Source organism: Terrapene carolina, unplaced genomic scaffold, assembly GCF_002925995.2.
Source record: "Terrapene carolina triunguis isolate 2854851 unplaced genomic scaffold, T_m_triunguis-2.0 Scaffold233, whole genome shotgun sequence".
In the NCBI taxonomy this organism is placed as follows: Eukaryota; Metazoa; Chordata; order Testudines; family Emydidae; genus Terrapene; species Terrapene triunguis.
The window spans coordinates 13,189,081-13,202,138 of NW_020664584.1; the positions used below are offsets into that span (position 1 = coordinate 13,189,081).

At 60.8% G+C, this 13,058-nt stretch overlaps 3 protein-coding genes across 11 annotated transcripts in view; 2 read left to right on the forward strand and 1 right to left on the reverse strand.

The window, feature by feature from the left end:
- LOC112107690 (zinc finger protein 2-like) overlaps window positions 1–769 on the forward strand; it is a 1,017-nt gene extending 248 nt beyond the window's left edge. Inside the window, exon 2 of the mRNA XM_029912590.1 lies at window positions 28–769. Coding sequence (XP_029768450.1) covers window positions 90–473 — 384 coding nt within the window. The 5' untranslated portion in view covers window positions 28–89 and the 3' untranslated portion in view covers window positions 474–769. The remainder of the gene's footprint in view (window positions 1–27) is intronic.
- A 1,518-nt stretch (window positions 770–2,287) lies between these two features.
- Window positions 2,288–5,378, reverse strand: LOC112107684 (zinc finger protein 239-like). Of its 6 annotated transcripts, none has more exons than XM_024201498.2 (4): window positions 5,297–5,378; window positions 4,405–4,460; window positions 4,051–4,147; window positions 2,288–3,739 (listed from the first exon to the last, which is right to left on the reverse strand). In XM_024201498.2, the coding sequence occupies exons 3-4, from the start codon at window positions 4,127–4,129 to the stop codon at window positions 2,721–2,723; spliced, it is 1,098 nt and encodes a 365-aa protein (XP_024057266.1). In that variant the 5' UTR covers window positions 4,130–4,147; window positions 4,405–4,460; window positions 5,297–5,378; the 3' UTR covers window positions 2,288–2,720. The 6 variants fall into 6 exon arrangements, 5 of the variants coding, with proteins under 5 accessions (XP_024057266.1, XP_024057269.1, XP_024057268.1 ...); XM_024201501.3 differs by lacking the exon at window positions 5,297–5,378 and adding an exon at window positions 4,806–5,259; XM_024201500.3 differs by lacking the exon at window positions 5,297–5,378 and adding an exon at window positions 4,806–5,259 and having other exon boundaries at window positions 4,405–4,696.
- Window positions 5,379–10,179: 4,801 nt separating this feature from the next.
- Window positions 10,180–13,058, forward strand: part of LOC112107688 (zinc finger protein 2 homolog) — a 4,365-nt gene continuing 1,486 nt past the window's right edge. The window contains exons 1-5 of one of the 4 annotated variants that reach the window (XM_029912588.1): window positions 10,180–10,269; window positions 10,630–10,731; window positions 10,964–11,073; window positions 11,538–11,684; window positions 12,445–13,058. The exon at window positions 12,445–13,058 is cut by the window's right edge and continues 1,486 nt beyond it. In XM_029912588.1, coding sequence (XP_029768448.1) covers window positions 12,459–13,058 — 600 coding nt within the window. In that variant the 5' untranslated portion in view covers window positions 10,180–10,269; window positions 10,630–10,731; window positions 10,964–11,073; window positions 11,538–11,684; window positions 12,445–12,458. The remainder of the gene's footprint in view (window positions 10,270–10,629; window positions 10,732–10,963; window positions 11,074–11,537; window positions 11,685–12,444) is intronic. The other 3 variants (XM_029912586.1, XM_029912587.1, XM_029912589.1) reach the window with 3 other exon arrangements.

A 13,058-nucleotide genomic window follows, 5' to 3' on the forward strand; every position in this document is an offset into this window, starting at 1 on the left:
GGGAGCCCTGCCATGGCACCGAGCAGAGCCCGGCACTGAGTGCAGTGCAGACAGTCCACAGGGAGTCCTGCCACGGAGCAGAGAGTCCCATGGCCCAGAGCCTGGCGCTGGCTGCGCTGCAGAGTCTCCAGGCCGGAGAGGCTCAATGTGTCATCGCTGAGCGAGGGGGAGGCCTGGCTGAGACCCCCCCATCCCCCGTGGCCTTGGTGCAGGAGAATCCCTTCCAATGTCCCGAGTGCCAAAAGTGCTTCAGCCGCAGCTCGTACCTGGTGAAGCACCGCCGGATCCACGGGGCGGGGAAGCCCCACCAGTGCCCCCAGTGTGGCAAGTGCTTCAGCCAGCGCTCATACCTCTGCAAGCACCGCCGCATCCATGCCGCGGCAGCCGGCAAACCCCACGAGTGCGCGCTGTGCGGCAAGCGCTTCAGCCTTCGGTCCTACCTCTGCAAACACCGCCGCATCCACACGAGATAGAGCCGGTCCCCGGGCCTGGGAGCCACAACAGCCCTGCATGGGCTGTGCACAGCACTGGAGCCAAGGGGACGTCGCCCCGTAGCCACAGAGCCATGGTACAAGCAGCCCACGGAGCGTGCCAGCAGAGCCCACGGCACAGGAGCACTACCGGCAGAGCTGGCAGGCTCCTCTCTCCGGCACGCGGTGGGAAAGGGAGCGCTGGGTGAGGCTGGGGTCTTGTGGAAGTGGCTGGTGGGAACAGAGGGGAGAACTTTCTGTGCCATGTTCTGTAGTGTTTTCTGTCAATAAACGGTTTCGAAGAGGGGGAAATGCTCCCTTGTAAATGAGTGTCTCCTCTCTGCAGCTGTTCGGGGGCAGGGCAAGGGCCGAGGCCCTGCTGTGAGAGCAAAACAGCCTGACCCGCATGTCCCGTGTGAACCTCTCCATTGGGGGGGGGAGGCCAGCGTGCTCACGCAGCCGTTCCTGAGGGGGAACAATTCTGTCGCAGTGCAGCCCGTAACCCCTGCTGGAATGCAGCCGCTCACCCAGGGCTGGGATACCCATGGGGCATCAGGCTCCCAGCACCTACTGCGATGGGGTCTAGTCCCCCTTTGGGAGCCCCAGCTTCCAGCAGGCCCTGCCACTCTGGTCTTGGGGCTACACCTGGGCTGGGGCAGCACATGGGAGGGGCAGTGTGTGGAGTGGTGAGTGTCTCTGCTCCTGCGGGAGGCCAAGGGGTCAGAACCAGGGTTGGGTTCCCCCACAGCCACAGGAATGGCACGGTGGTGCTGCTGCTGCCCGAGGCCTGGGATTGCCGGGGTCCTGGGGCTGCGCAGCTGTAGGGTGGAATTTGGGAGCTGAGGGTGTCAGATACGCTGAGCTAGCGCCTGGCAGCCCCTCTAGCACTCGTGTCTCCTCCACAGACCAGCCCTGGCTCATGCCGGGCTCCGGGGCCCACTGGAGAGTGCCTGCTACAGCATTATAATGGCCTTGGCTGCTGGGGCCGCTGGGCCCGCTCACTGTGGGGGCTCCCTCCCCGGCGTGTGCCCGGACCCTGTGCACAGTCCCCCACTGGGTAGCGGCACCTCTGCCTGTGGGACAATTCCTCATTCCCAAATGCTCTCTGGCCGTGGACTAGGGGGTGCTGACCAAGCAGCTGGCACCGGTCACCACCTGCTGTTGTTAGAGCAGACGTGGCTGGGGTGTTACAGGTTAAAACTTACCCAGAGCAGCGGTGGCCTGGAACCTGTCAGCAGGGTGGGCCCATCTGGCAAAGGGCCATTTCCCTGGGATCTCTTTGGGGGCCCTGGAGCCGGGAGCACGGAGCCAATGGGGAAATAGCCCCAAGGGTTAGGATGAGGGGGAGCGAATGCCACCTGTGGGGTAGGCGGGAGAGGCTCCCTGTGGGAGGCAGGGAGGGGACCTCCCCAAGCATTGAGGAAGTTGGGGCAGAGACCAGATGGGGGGCGGGGCGATGGGCATGCATGTACAGGGGTGCCCCAGGCCCCCCCGAAGTCTGTGGGGGGGCCTGGGGCACCCCTTAGCTGAGTATTGATGAAGATACTGAATAGCATCGGGCCTAGAGACCCCCCTGGACCTGACCCCGACTCCATGACAATTCAATTCCTTTTTGCCTTCTGTTGGTTCCAATCCCTTTAACAAGGGCGAGGTAGGTTTGGGACAAATTTAATCATTCAGCTGCGCTTCAACAACCCAACAGCGGCTCACTCAGCCCATTCCCCTGGGCACCTGCTGTCACCCCATTCCCCTGGGCACCTGCTGTCACCCCTTCCCTCGGGCACCCGCTGTCACCCCATTCCCCTGGGCACCTCCTGTCACCCCATTCTCATGAGCACCCGCTGTCACCCCATTCCCATGGGCACCCGCTGTGAACTGAAAGCCAGACTGAATACTTTACGTTTCAAAGGCTACAACTGGTTAGCGCTCTTTTTGGTAGCTTTAATCGAAGGCTAAGGAGATGTTCGCTGGGACATCAGCCATGGGCTCAGCAAGCCGGGGTCTCTGGACGGAAACCCCGAACCGAGTGGAACTGCTTAGCACTGGGCAGCGATGGGGTCCCGTTAACACCGCAGACCCTGTGGGCTCATTTATTCCAGCTGAATTAACCCACCTCCGCAGAGCACCTTCCCCTCACCCACTCACATGGGGCCTCCTGTGGCACCCTTCTCCCACCAGGGCCCGGAGTCTCCCCCTCCCGCCAGGGGTCACGTGCTGGCTTGCTGCTGCCGGGCCCGGGAGCACCAGGCACTAGTCATGGAGTCTCTGGTGGCGGACGAGCGCCGAGCTCTGGCTGAAGCCGGCGCCGCACTCGTGGCAGGTGAAGGGCCGCTCCCCAGTGTGGACGTGCTGGTGCCGGAGCAGCGCGGAGCTGACGGCGAAGCAGCGCCCACACTCAGCGCAGCGGAAGGGCGCCTCCCCGGAGTGCCTGCGGCGGTGCTGGCGGAGGGTGGCGTGGGCGGCGAAGGTGGCCCCGCAGTCCCGGCAGGGGAAGGGGCGCTGGCCGGCGTGCAGGCGCTGGTGATGCTGCAGGGTGGCGGCCCGGGTGAAGCCCTTGCCGCAGTCGGAGCACTCGAAGGGGCGCTCGCCTGTGTGCAGCCGGCGGTGCTGGATCAGTGCGGTGGCCTGGGCGAAGCACTCCCGGCACTGCCCGCAGCGGAAGGGGCGCTCGCCAGTATGGGTGCGGCAGTGGGCCGCCAGGTGGGCGTTGCGGGCGAAGGCAGCCCCACAGTCCTGGCAGGCGAAGGGGCGCTCGCCGGTGTGGGAGCGCTGGTGGCGCAGCAGGTTGGAGCTCTGGCTGAAGCCCCGGCCACACTCAGCGCAGCGGAAGGGGCGCTCCCCGGTGTGGGACTGGCGGTGCCGGGCCAGGTCGGCTTTGGTGCCGAAGCGCCGGTCACAGTCGCCGCAGCAGAAGGGGCGCTCCCCGGTGTGGGTACGGCGGTGCTGCACCAGGTTGGCGTTCTGGGTGAAGCACTTGCCGCACTCGGCGCAGGCAAAGGGGCGCTCCCCAGTGTGGGTCCGCTCGTGCTTCACCAGGCGGGCGCTCACGGCAAAGCCGCGGCCGCATTCGGCACACATGTAGCGCTGCTGAGCTCCTCGGGGCTGGGGGACGGGCTTGGTGGGGGTCTCTGGCTGCTGCCCAGCACTGCTTCTCCTTCCTGACCGGCGCAGGCTCCCGACCCGCTCCGAGCGCCGGCAAATGTCCAGTTGGGCTCCTTTGGGTGCCCCGTCCACCTGGACAGCCCCCTGCTCGCTCGCCTGATCATCTGCTGAGACACAGATGTGAGTAGCTCCCTGCAAAGGGACCCTGCGGGTGGGGGTGCGTGTCACTAATAAACCTCTGTTTGTAGGGCTGGGAACCAGGGTCTGACCCCCCCAAACCCACCCCAGGGGAGGGCAGAGGGGCCAGTTCTGCCCCATATCCTGGCTGAGCCCCAGAGACAACACAGGGTGGTGGGGGGTTCCCCCAGGGCTAGTGGGGCTGTATCTCAGGCCAGGTGAATACAGATGGGTCATGCTGGGAGCTTTGCAGCAGCTTTGGGGCCATTCCGTGCCAGAGTTGGGTTAACCCCTTCCTCACCTGGACTGGCACCACGTGGCATCTCCCCTTCCTCACGGCCCTGGGAATCCGGAACCCGCAGCTCCTCCCCGCGCTCCATCGGGGAGTTGAGGGCAGCCTGGTACAGGGGAAGGAGATGGGAGAGGTCAGGGTCTAAACTGGATCCTCATGGCTCCGGCCCCATTTCCAAGCCCCGATCTCTCTGGACACAACAGTTCTAGATTCTGCATCTCTGGCAAAAGGCTGTCACTGTATTGCTCCACAGCCCCCAGCTCCTCCCAGTGAGGGAGCCCCTCGGGTCGCCCTTGGCCACCTGAGACAGGGCCCCTCTCCCCAGCCAGCAGTGCCACGCATTCACGAAGAGAAGGGACTCACCGAGCTGCTCCCCGATGCGCCACCAAGGCAGCCACCCTACAGAGGCTGGGAGACGCCTGTCGAGAAATAACAGCGTCAGAGCCTGGGGAATCTCCAGGGGAGCAGCATCCAGGGCTGCAGGTACACTGGCAGCCGAGCCCTCGGGGACTGTCCCAGGCTGGGAAATGCCCAGCCCCAGGGAGTTAAGGCCAGTCCAAACCTCCCCACTTTCCACTCCACGTGCCAGGCCGGATGAGCTGATCCCATGGCCCCGTCCGGCCTCACGCTTGACCAGAGGTTGCTTTGGTTTTACCTGAGGGTATTTCATAACAATGTCACTTTTCCCTTCAGCTTTTGGACTGGGGCCGGGGGGACCAAGCGGACCCGGCTCGGACAGTGCATGAGGGATACATCCCACACACCTGAACGGGGCCTCCAGGAAGGCAGCCAGGCTGCATTTGGAGACTCCAAGCTCACCGCTACCCCTGGCCGTCTGTTCAGGGGGTTAACCTCATGGCACTTGGGCACCACACTGGAGCCAGTTAACCCAGAGGCATCTGCCCATCCTCTCAGCCCTGTGGGGCTGCGACCCGGGACTCTTCCATCCAGGAAGCCAGGGCAGCCTGGGCGGGTGGGGTCCTGCTGGGGGGGGAGGGGGGAGGAGACAGGCGTCTCCCATGGCACCATCCCTGTCCTTGGGGAGAGCCAGGCCCTGGGGGGCAGGGAGGCTGTGCCCGGGCGGGGATCCGGGGAGGCCCCACTGCTGGGGGGGGGGGACAGAGGGCAGTGCCCAGCCCCCAGCCCCTCTATGCCAGCAGGGAGAATCGCCAGCAGAGGCTGCAGCCGCCCCCCAGCCTAGTGCAGGAAGCCCGGCCCGATCCCGGGCGCCGCCCCCCGCAGCTCCCCCAGTTACCGGGGCCCCCGGGCTGGGGCCGCGTCCCCGGCGCTCGCCCCGCGGGGCCCCAGGCGCAGCCGGCTCGGTGCGCGCTGGGCGGGGCGGGACGTGGGGCAGCGAGCGCCGCAGCCTGCGCTCCGGAGCCAGCCCCCTCTAGCGGCGCCTGCTCCTGGCCAGGTCCGCCGCCGGGCAGGCCCTGCCCATGGCAGCCCCGAAGAGTGAGAGGGCCTGGGCTGTTATTGGCCCCCCGCCCGGCTGCCCCCTGCCCAGCCCCCAGAGAGGGGTCTGGCTCAGCTGTGTCGCAATCTGGGTCTATTTGGGGGCCCTATCCATGGGGGGCTGGGGTGTGTGTGAGGCTGCTGCCTGAACCCCGAGACTGAGATCTCGCCCTCATTGTGCTAGTTGTTGCAGACACTGACCCAGATCCGGGCCCCCTATGACACCAGGTGCTGCACAGCCCCTCCACCATCCCCCAGCTCCTGGTGTGTGTGTGTGGGGCAGATGATCCAGCTCAATAATTGCTGGTGCTGAATGAAAACAGGAGTTTTTTCATGCTTTGAGGCCCCCCCCCCGAACCCTATGATCAGACGCCCCAGCTGGTTATGAGCAGGGTTTGGTGGCAGGTTTCCAGACATGGGGTGCTGCGTGTCCAGGGCCAGCTCCAGGCACCAGCGCAGCAAGCAGGTGGTGCTTGGGGCGGCCAATGGAAAGGGGAGCCACGTCCGGCTCTTCAGCAGCAATTCGGCGGCGGGTCCCTCAGTCCCTCTCAGAGGGAAGGACCTGCCGCCGAATTGCCGCCGAAGAATGAATTGGTGGCGGTAGAGCTGCCGCCAATCGCAGCTTTTTTCTTTTTTTCTTTCGCCGCTTGGGGTGGCAAAAACGCTGGAGCTGGCCCTGTGTGTGTCTGAGTTAATGCCAACTCCCGCTTGTCGAATGACAGTGAGGAGTTGGAATTATTTACTCACAGGTTCCATCAGAGATTAGTACTGTACAGCACTGCACAGAACCACTAGCTAGCTTACCACCCTGTGACGGCAGATCCAGAGCTGCTAGGGCTCCTTCACTGCACCTGGAGGGATGCCTGGTTTCATTCCCCAGCTCAGTTCCAACATCAGTGTTATAAAGACCCTCTTTGCCAAAAGAACCATACATTGTGATGTCATAGCTGTACATGCTCATCTTACCTGGTTTATGGGTGAAGGCAGGATTATTTACAGCCGAGAGGACTAATAATTCTTCAAGATAATAATGTTCACTGGCTCTTTCTTTCCCCATAATCAGTCTTCCCTGTTGATTCCCTAATAGAAAACATCTGCTGGAACAATCCTCCCTTATCAGTTTCCCAGGTTTATAAGAACATAAGAACGGCTGTACCGGGTCAGACCGAAGGTCCATCTAGCCCAGTATCCTGTCTACCGACAGTGGCCAATGCCAGGTGCCCCAGAGGGAGTGGACCTAACAGGCAATGATCAAGTGATCTCTCTCCTGCCATCCATCTCCATCCTCTGACAAACAGAGGCTAGGGACACCATTCCTTACCCATCCTGGCTAATAGCCATTAATGGACTTATATATGCTTATGTAAGCAGTATCGATATCTATGTGAAGGGGATAGTTCCTCGGACTAGCTGGAGTTTTATAGACACAGGGAAGCCACAGATTGTTAGCTACGGCCTAACACACAGAATTCCTGAATAGGAATCTGCTCAATATGCAGCGGCAGGCAAAAAAGTGAACAGAGTGTTGGGAAGCATTACGAAAGGGATCGATAACAAGACAGAAAATATCATATTGCCCCTGTATAAATCCATGGTACGCTCACATCTTGAATACTGCGTGCAGATGTGGTCACCACATCTCAAAAAAGATATATTGGAATTGGAAAAGGTTCAGAAAAGGGCAACAAAAATTATTAGGGGTATGGAATGGCTTCCGTATGAGGAGAGATTAATAAGACTGAGACTTTTCAGCTTGGAAAAGAGATGACTAAGGGGGAATATGATAGAGGTCTATAAAATCATGACTGGTGTGAAGAAAGGAAATAAGGAAGTGTTATTTACTCCTTCTCATAACACACGAACTAGGGGTCATCCAATGAAATTAATAGGCAGCAGGTTTAAAACAAACCAAAGGAAGTATTTCTTCACACAACACACAGTCAGTCTGTGGAACTCTTTGTCAGGGGATGTTGTGAAGGCCAAGACTATAACAGGGTTCAAAAAAGAACTAGATACATTCATAGAGAATAGGTCCATCAATGGCTATTAGCCAGAATAGGCAGGGATGGTTCACACCTTGGACCAGATCTTGTGCTCCACATTCCCTCTGAAGCACCTGGCATTGGCCACTGTCGGAAGACAGGATACTGGGTTAGATGGACCTTCGGTCTGACCAAGGATGGCCGTTCTTATTGATCAAGGTTACTTATCAGTCAAGGACCAGTGTCTGGGCCTTAGAATTCACACATACGCTTTGTTAATATCCTAGAGTTTCTAAAGAATAGTTAATATATAAATGAATCAAATATACAGAAAGAAAGGGGCTAAAAGGGTGAATATTTACTAACAGGTAACAGGTATTAACAATATATAGCTAGAGGGGTGTACGGGGTTAGATAGAACAAAGGGTGTAGGGGGGTGGATTTATAGATACAGGGAATGTTTGCTGTGGTGGCTGGTCTCAGTGTGATATCAGCCCTGGGGCTCTCACAAGGCTCTGGGGGAGTCAGAGGCCAGGTCTCCAGTGAAATCCAATGGGCCGGAGCCCCTCCCTCCGCACTGCCCACTCTGGTGGAGTTTCACTGCCAGCCTCCGCTCCCAGAGTCCTGAGATCGCATCTCTCGTCACAGGCACGGATCAGGGCTCTGGGGGGAAGCCTGATAATGCGCCACAGACAGGCACAGCCTGCCAGCCCAGACCCCTGACAGCAAACCTCCCCACATGTGACTTTACAACGACCTGGTGTTTGGGGGCTGGGGCTTGGCCAGGTTACCTTTCCAGCTCCCTGTGCCCTGCCTCGCCGCAAGAGGGCCATCTGCCCTCTCCCCCTGGCAGGGGCTGCAGCCCGGGCACTGGGAGCAGGGCATGCTGGGAGAGGTAGTTCTGAGCAGCATGGGCAGGACAGCCAAGTGGCATGCTGGGACATGCATGCGGGACTTGTCGCAGTGTATGGGGGAAGATTCCCTTGGGCGCAGGTCCTGCTGGGAGATGCAGCTCTTACTGAGCATGATGCATGCTGGGAGATTACGCTGGGACACGGGGCGTGTCCGGAGACGCACCGCCCATTTGGGCCAGGGCATGCCGGGAGATGCGTCTCTACCGGGAGTGACGCATGCTGGGAGATTCCTCTTGGGCATGGTGCATGCTGGGAGATGTAGTCCTGAGATGCTCAGCGCTAACACAGGCAGAGTTAGAACCAGGTGCGAAAGCAATATCTGTTCTGGTGCCCCTGTTGTGGGATCCCCGTGCAGCAGCCCCCCCACCCTTGCTCAGGGCAGTGAGGTGCCCAGCATGACTCCTGCCTTCCCTGCCCCCCCCCAAGCCCTGGGGCTGGGCATGTCTGTGATACCCTGGCCTGGGCGTCCTGGGGACACCGAAAAACACTAAAAATAATGCACACCCGTACACTAACAATAACGCACACCCATACATTAACAATAATGCACACCCGTACACTAACAATAATGCACACCCGTACACTAGCAATAGTGCACACCTGTACACTAGCAATAATGCACTCCCCACAGCTGGCTCTGGGCTCTTTCTGGGCTCCTTTCAGTTCGGCATGGAAAGCTAGCATTGCAGGGTATCAGCGGAGCACACATGCAAGAGGGGGGATAGCTCAGTGGTTTGAGCATTGGCCTGCTAAACCCAGGGTTGTGAGTTCAATCCTTGAGGGGACCATTTAGGGATCTGGGGCAAAAATCTGTCTGGGCATTGGTCCTGCTTTGAGTATGGGGTTGGACTAGATGACCTCCTGAGGTCCCTTCCAACCTTAATATTCTATGATGGGCTTGGTGGACAAGCTCCATAAAATGCAGTGGTCTCTAATGAGGTTCTGTGGGGATCATGCCAGTCCTGGTGCAATTCACCATGATCTCCAGTGGTGTGGAAATGAGTGGAGAACCCAAATATCAGCTCAGTGAGGACAGGGTATACAGAGCCCTCTGGACTGCTTGAGAAAATGGCCTAATTCAAACAAAATGCATTTTATTTCAGCCCAGTGAAATGTGACACATCTAGGCCCAAGGAAACCCAGCCAGCCCTACCGACTGAGTCCTGGACAGCAGCCGCCCTGGAAAGGCCTGAGGGGGCACAAAAAGCAAGAAACTCGCCATGCACTCCCAAAGCGATGCTGTGGCACAAGGGCTAAGGGGAGGCATGGATGTCTACACGGGGTGGTGAGTAGGAACCTCTGTATAGGTCATTGGGTTGAGATGGATACTGGGGCATGGGGCCTCCAGCCCTGCTCTGATGGCCACATTGTACAGGGATGTGGAGGGTGCAGAGCAGAGCCACACCAATAACTGGAGAGGCCTGGAGACAAGCCTGCCAGGGAGAGGCAGGCACAGCTCACTCTGCTCAGCCCGCCCCGAAGCAGACAGAGCGGAGACTTGATCCCAGTGTCCAAGCCCAGCCTAGGGCAGAATCCCCCAGAGCGGAGAACGGCAGAAGAGCCGGTGGTTGGCAGCGGAAGCCAGACCGAGCCAGAGCAGAAATAAGGCACCGGGTCCCCCAGTGCTGGTGAGGAGCCCCCAAGGGCGGCGGGGGGGGGGGAGGGATCCGCCGCCACCCGCACCTCTGCTCGGCTCCAGGGGCCCCTGCGCTCGCAGCCCGGCCAGGAGCAGGCGCCGCCAGAGGGGGCTGGCTCCGGAGCGCAGGCTGCTGCGCTCCCTGCCCCACGTCCCGCCCCGCCCAGCGCGCACTGAGCCGGCTGCGCCCGGGGCCCCGCGGGGCGAGCGCCGGGGACGCGGCCCCAGCCCGAGGGTCCCGGTAACTGGGGGAGCTGCGGGGGGCGGCGCCCGGGATCGGGCCGGGGCCCCTGTGCCCGGGGAGGGGCTGGTCCTGGGGAGCCGTGGGGGCCCATCTGCCCGCGGGGTGGCCGGGGCTCGGGGCTGCCTGGGGAGCAATAGTGCGTGTGTGCGCGTAGGGTGAGCGGTGTGGGTGTGAGAAATCACGGTCCAGCCAGAGAGGAAGTGCGTGTGCCCGCCGGTGCAATGATGTGTCTTGATTTCCCCGAGGGGGTCTCCCCTGCACAGTTCTGGGGTGGGGATGCTGCGGGAAGTGGTGGCCCCGGCTGGGCCCCGTTTTCCCCTCCTTCACTGGCCTCTGCTCTTGTTCTTTCCTTTGAAGCAGCAGGCGCTGTCCAGCGTCGCAGCCCCGATACCAGGCTAGATGGGCCCCTGCTCTCACTGGGCCTGGCAGGTCCCGAGCAGCAGCTTGTGCATCCCCCAGGTGAACCCCTGTGTGTAGCTGGCTTGGGGGGTGGGCTTTCCAGGGTTGTGGGGGTCTGTCCCCATGGGCGGGGCAGTGAATATGCTGTGTGTGGGGAACCTGCAGAAGTGCCCGTCTTTCTGTGGGGGAGCAGGGGTGGAGGAGATGTGGGGGGCTGGAGGGAATGGTGACCAAACCAGAGCAGACTGGGGGAGAGCAGCCAGGATTGAGCTTCGGAAACTTCTTGTTTCAGAGCCTGGACACGCAGGGAGGTGGCCAGGAGCATCTGCCAGGCAGAGTGGACCCTGTACAGAGACCCAGTGCGGGAAGACATGCAGGAGCCCAAGTTCACAGCTGCTGTGGGTGAGAAGCCCATTCCTCTCCTTTAGCAGGAGCTTTGCGGGCTCTGGAGGGCAGGGGGCAGTGTCAGAGCCAGAGGAGGCTGGAGATCGGCCCTGCTGGGCCCCCGGATGCTTGAGAGAGATTGTCCCATTGCCCCTCGTTCCCGGTGGAAGGAGATTCCGAGACAGTGATGTGCACCTAGGGCTTGTGTCCACCTGGAGCTGGGCTGGAGCAGAACTGCGCCTCACTCCGAATTCACAGGCCCTGGCACTGCTGCATGCTGCAGTTCTGGCTGGATCACCCCAGCAGAGCTTTCTGTCACCTCCAGAGAGGGACGGGACTGGCTCTTGGGGGAGCCATTCAGGTGTATGGAAGATACTCAGCTGCTGTGGTGCTGGCAGCGGTGTAAAACTCTAAGCCAGCCAGACTGCTTTGTGAGGTAGCTCTCCTTGTTCTCACCCTGAATTCATCTCTCCGCCTTCCAGCCTTGGCACCTCCTTCAGCCCTTTCCTAGAGCAAAGAGCTGCCAGAAATCTCCTCCCCGTGGCCGTGCTCGGCTACCCAGCTCAGTGCTCTGTAGCCCCAGGGAACCGTCCTGGTCAGGCAGTTCTCAAGCTGCATCGGGAAACTAGGTAAGATGTTTGTCCTGCTGCTCCAGCCCCCCCCTTCCCCTCCTCTGGTGGTTAGAAACCTTCTTCTCCTTCCAGCCTGCATTTACTCCTGGCCATTTATCCCCATTTGTTTTTGTGCCAATGCTGTCCCTTAGCATCAGGAGTCCTTCTTCCTCCCTGGTGGTTTGGGTGCCAGCCGCTTGCTTTACCAGCTGGGAGTTGAGATTTCCTTCCAGAATCCCTGGTAAAGGTCCTGAGCAGCACTGTGCCAGGAACAGATCCCCATTGGCCCCCACTGGAAGCATCCCTCCTTGTATGAGGGTTTCCCCATTGGCTGCTGTTCTCTGAGATCTGCTCGGCTGCGTCCAAGGTGTTGGTATTGCCGACATGAGGAGGATTCGCAGAGCTGCCGAAGGGGCTGGGATGTGCCCATCTCCTGGTTGGTATAATAACAAGAACTGAGGGCCAGAGTCTAAAGAGATCTGGGCACCTGAGAAGCAGATAAAAGCACCCACTAGGTCCCTGTTGGGTTTTTAGGTGTCCAAACAGCTGTCAGTCTGGACCTGGGTGTCTAAATCGCATGAGCCGCAGTGAATCAGGACCTGCAGCCCTTTGCATCTCTCTCAGTGCCGGCATTCCGAGAGTTACTGGTGACTGCGACTCCCAGAGCGAGTGTCCCAATCCCTTAGGCTGCTCTGACGCTGCCCCTTTCCACCCCCTGAGGTTCTCGTTCTCTCCAGCACAGGGACGGATTAATCTCTGGATTTACTCTGTGTCCCAGCAGGCGACGGAGCCATGAGTGAGAGCGAGGAGGGGGCTCCCCGCCTGGATGGGATCGGGACGGAGAGCCAGGAGGGGGCTGGGACAGTGGAGCCGCAGGGGGACGCTTGCTGGAGCCAGCAGCAGACTGAGGTGCAGCAGGGCACCGGCCGCTTCGAGGTGGGACCAACAATCTGTGCTGAGTGCGGGGAGAGCTTTGGGGACGACGTGGCCCTGCTGGCCCACCGGGGGGCGCCCTGCAGCGGCGCGGTGGAGAAGCCGTTTGGCTGTTCCGGCTGTGGGCGGCGGTTCAGCCGCAGCTCCAACCTGCTGCGCCACCAGCGGGTGCACACGGGCGAGCGCCCCTTCACCTGTGCTGACTGCGGCCGGTGCTTCACCCAGAGCGCCCACCTGGCCAAGCACCGGCGCCTCCATGGCACCGCGGGGCTCCCCACCCCGCCAGCGGAGCGCAGCTACAGCCGCAGCCCCGAGTTCCTGCGGTTCCAGCGGGCCCACGCCGGGCAGCGCCCCTTTGCCTGCCCCGACTGCGGCAAGCGCTTCAGCGCTGGCTCCTCCCTGGTGCAGCACCAGCGCATCCACACGGGCGAGCGCCCCTTCCCCTGCCCCGACTGCGGC

Bases quoted from the DNA above. Each gene is read 5' to 3' on its own strand.
- LOC112107684 (XM_024201498.2), bottom strand. From the start codon at position 4,129: ATGGAGCGCGGGGAGGAGCTGCGGGTTCCGGATTCCCAGGGCCGTGAG. The intron at 3,740-4,050 runs GTGAGGAAGGGG...TCTGTGTCTCAG, and splicing joins GCCACGTGGTGCCAGTCCAG to CAGATGATCAGGCGAGCGAG.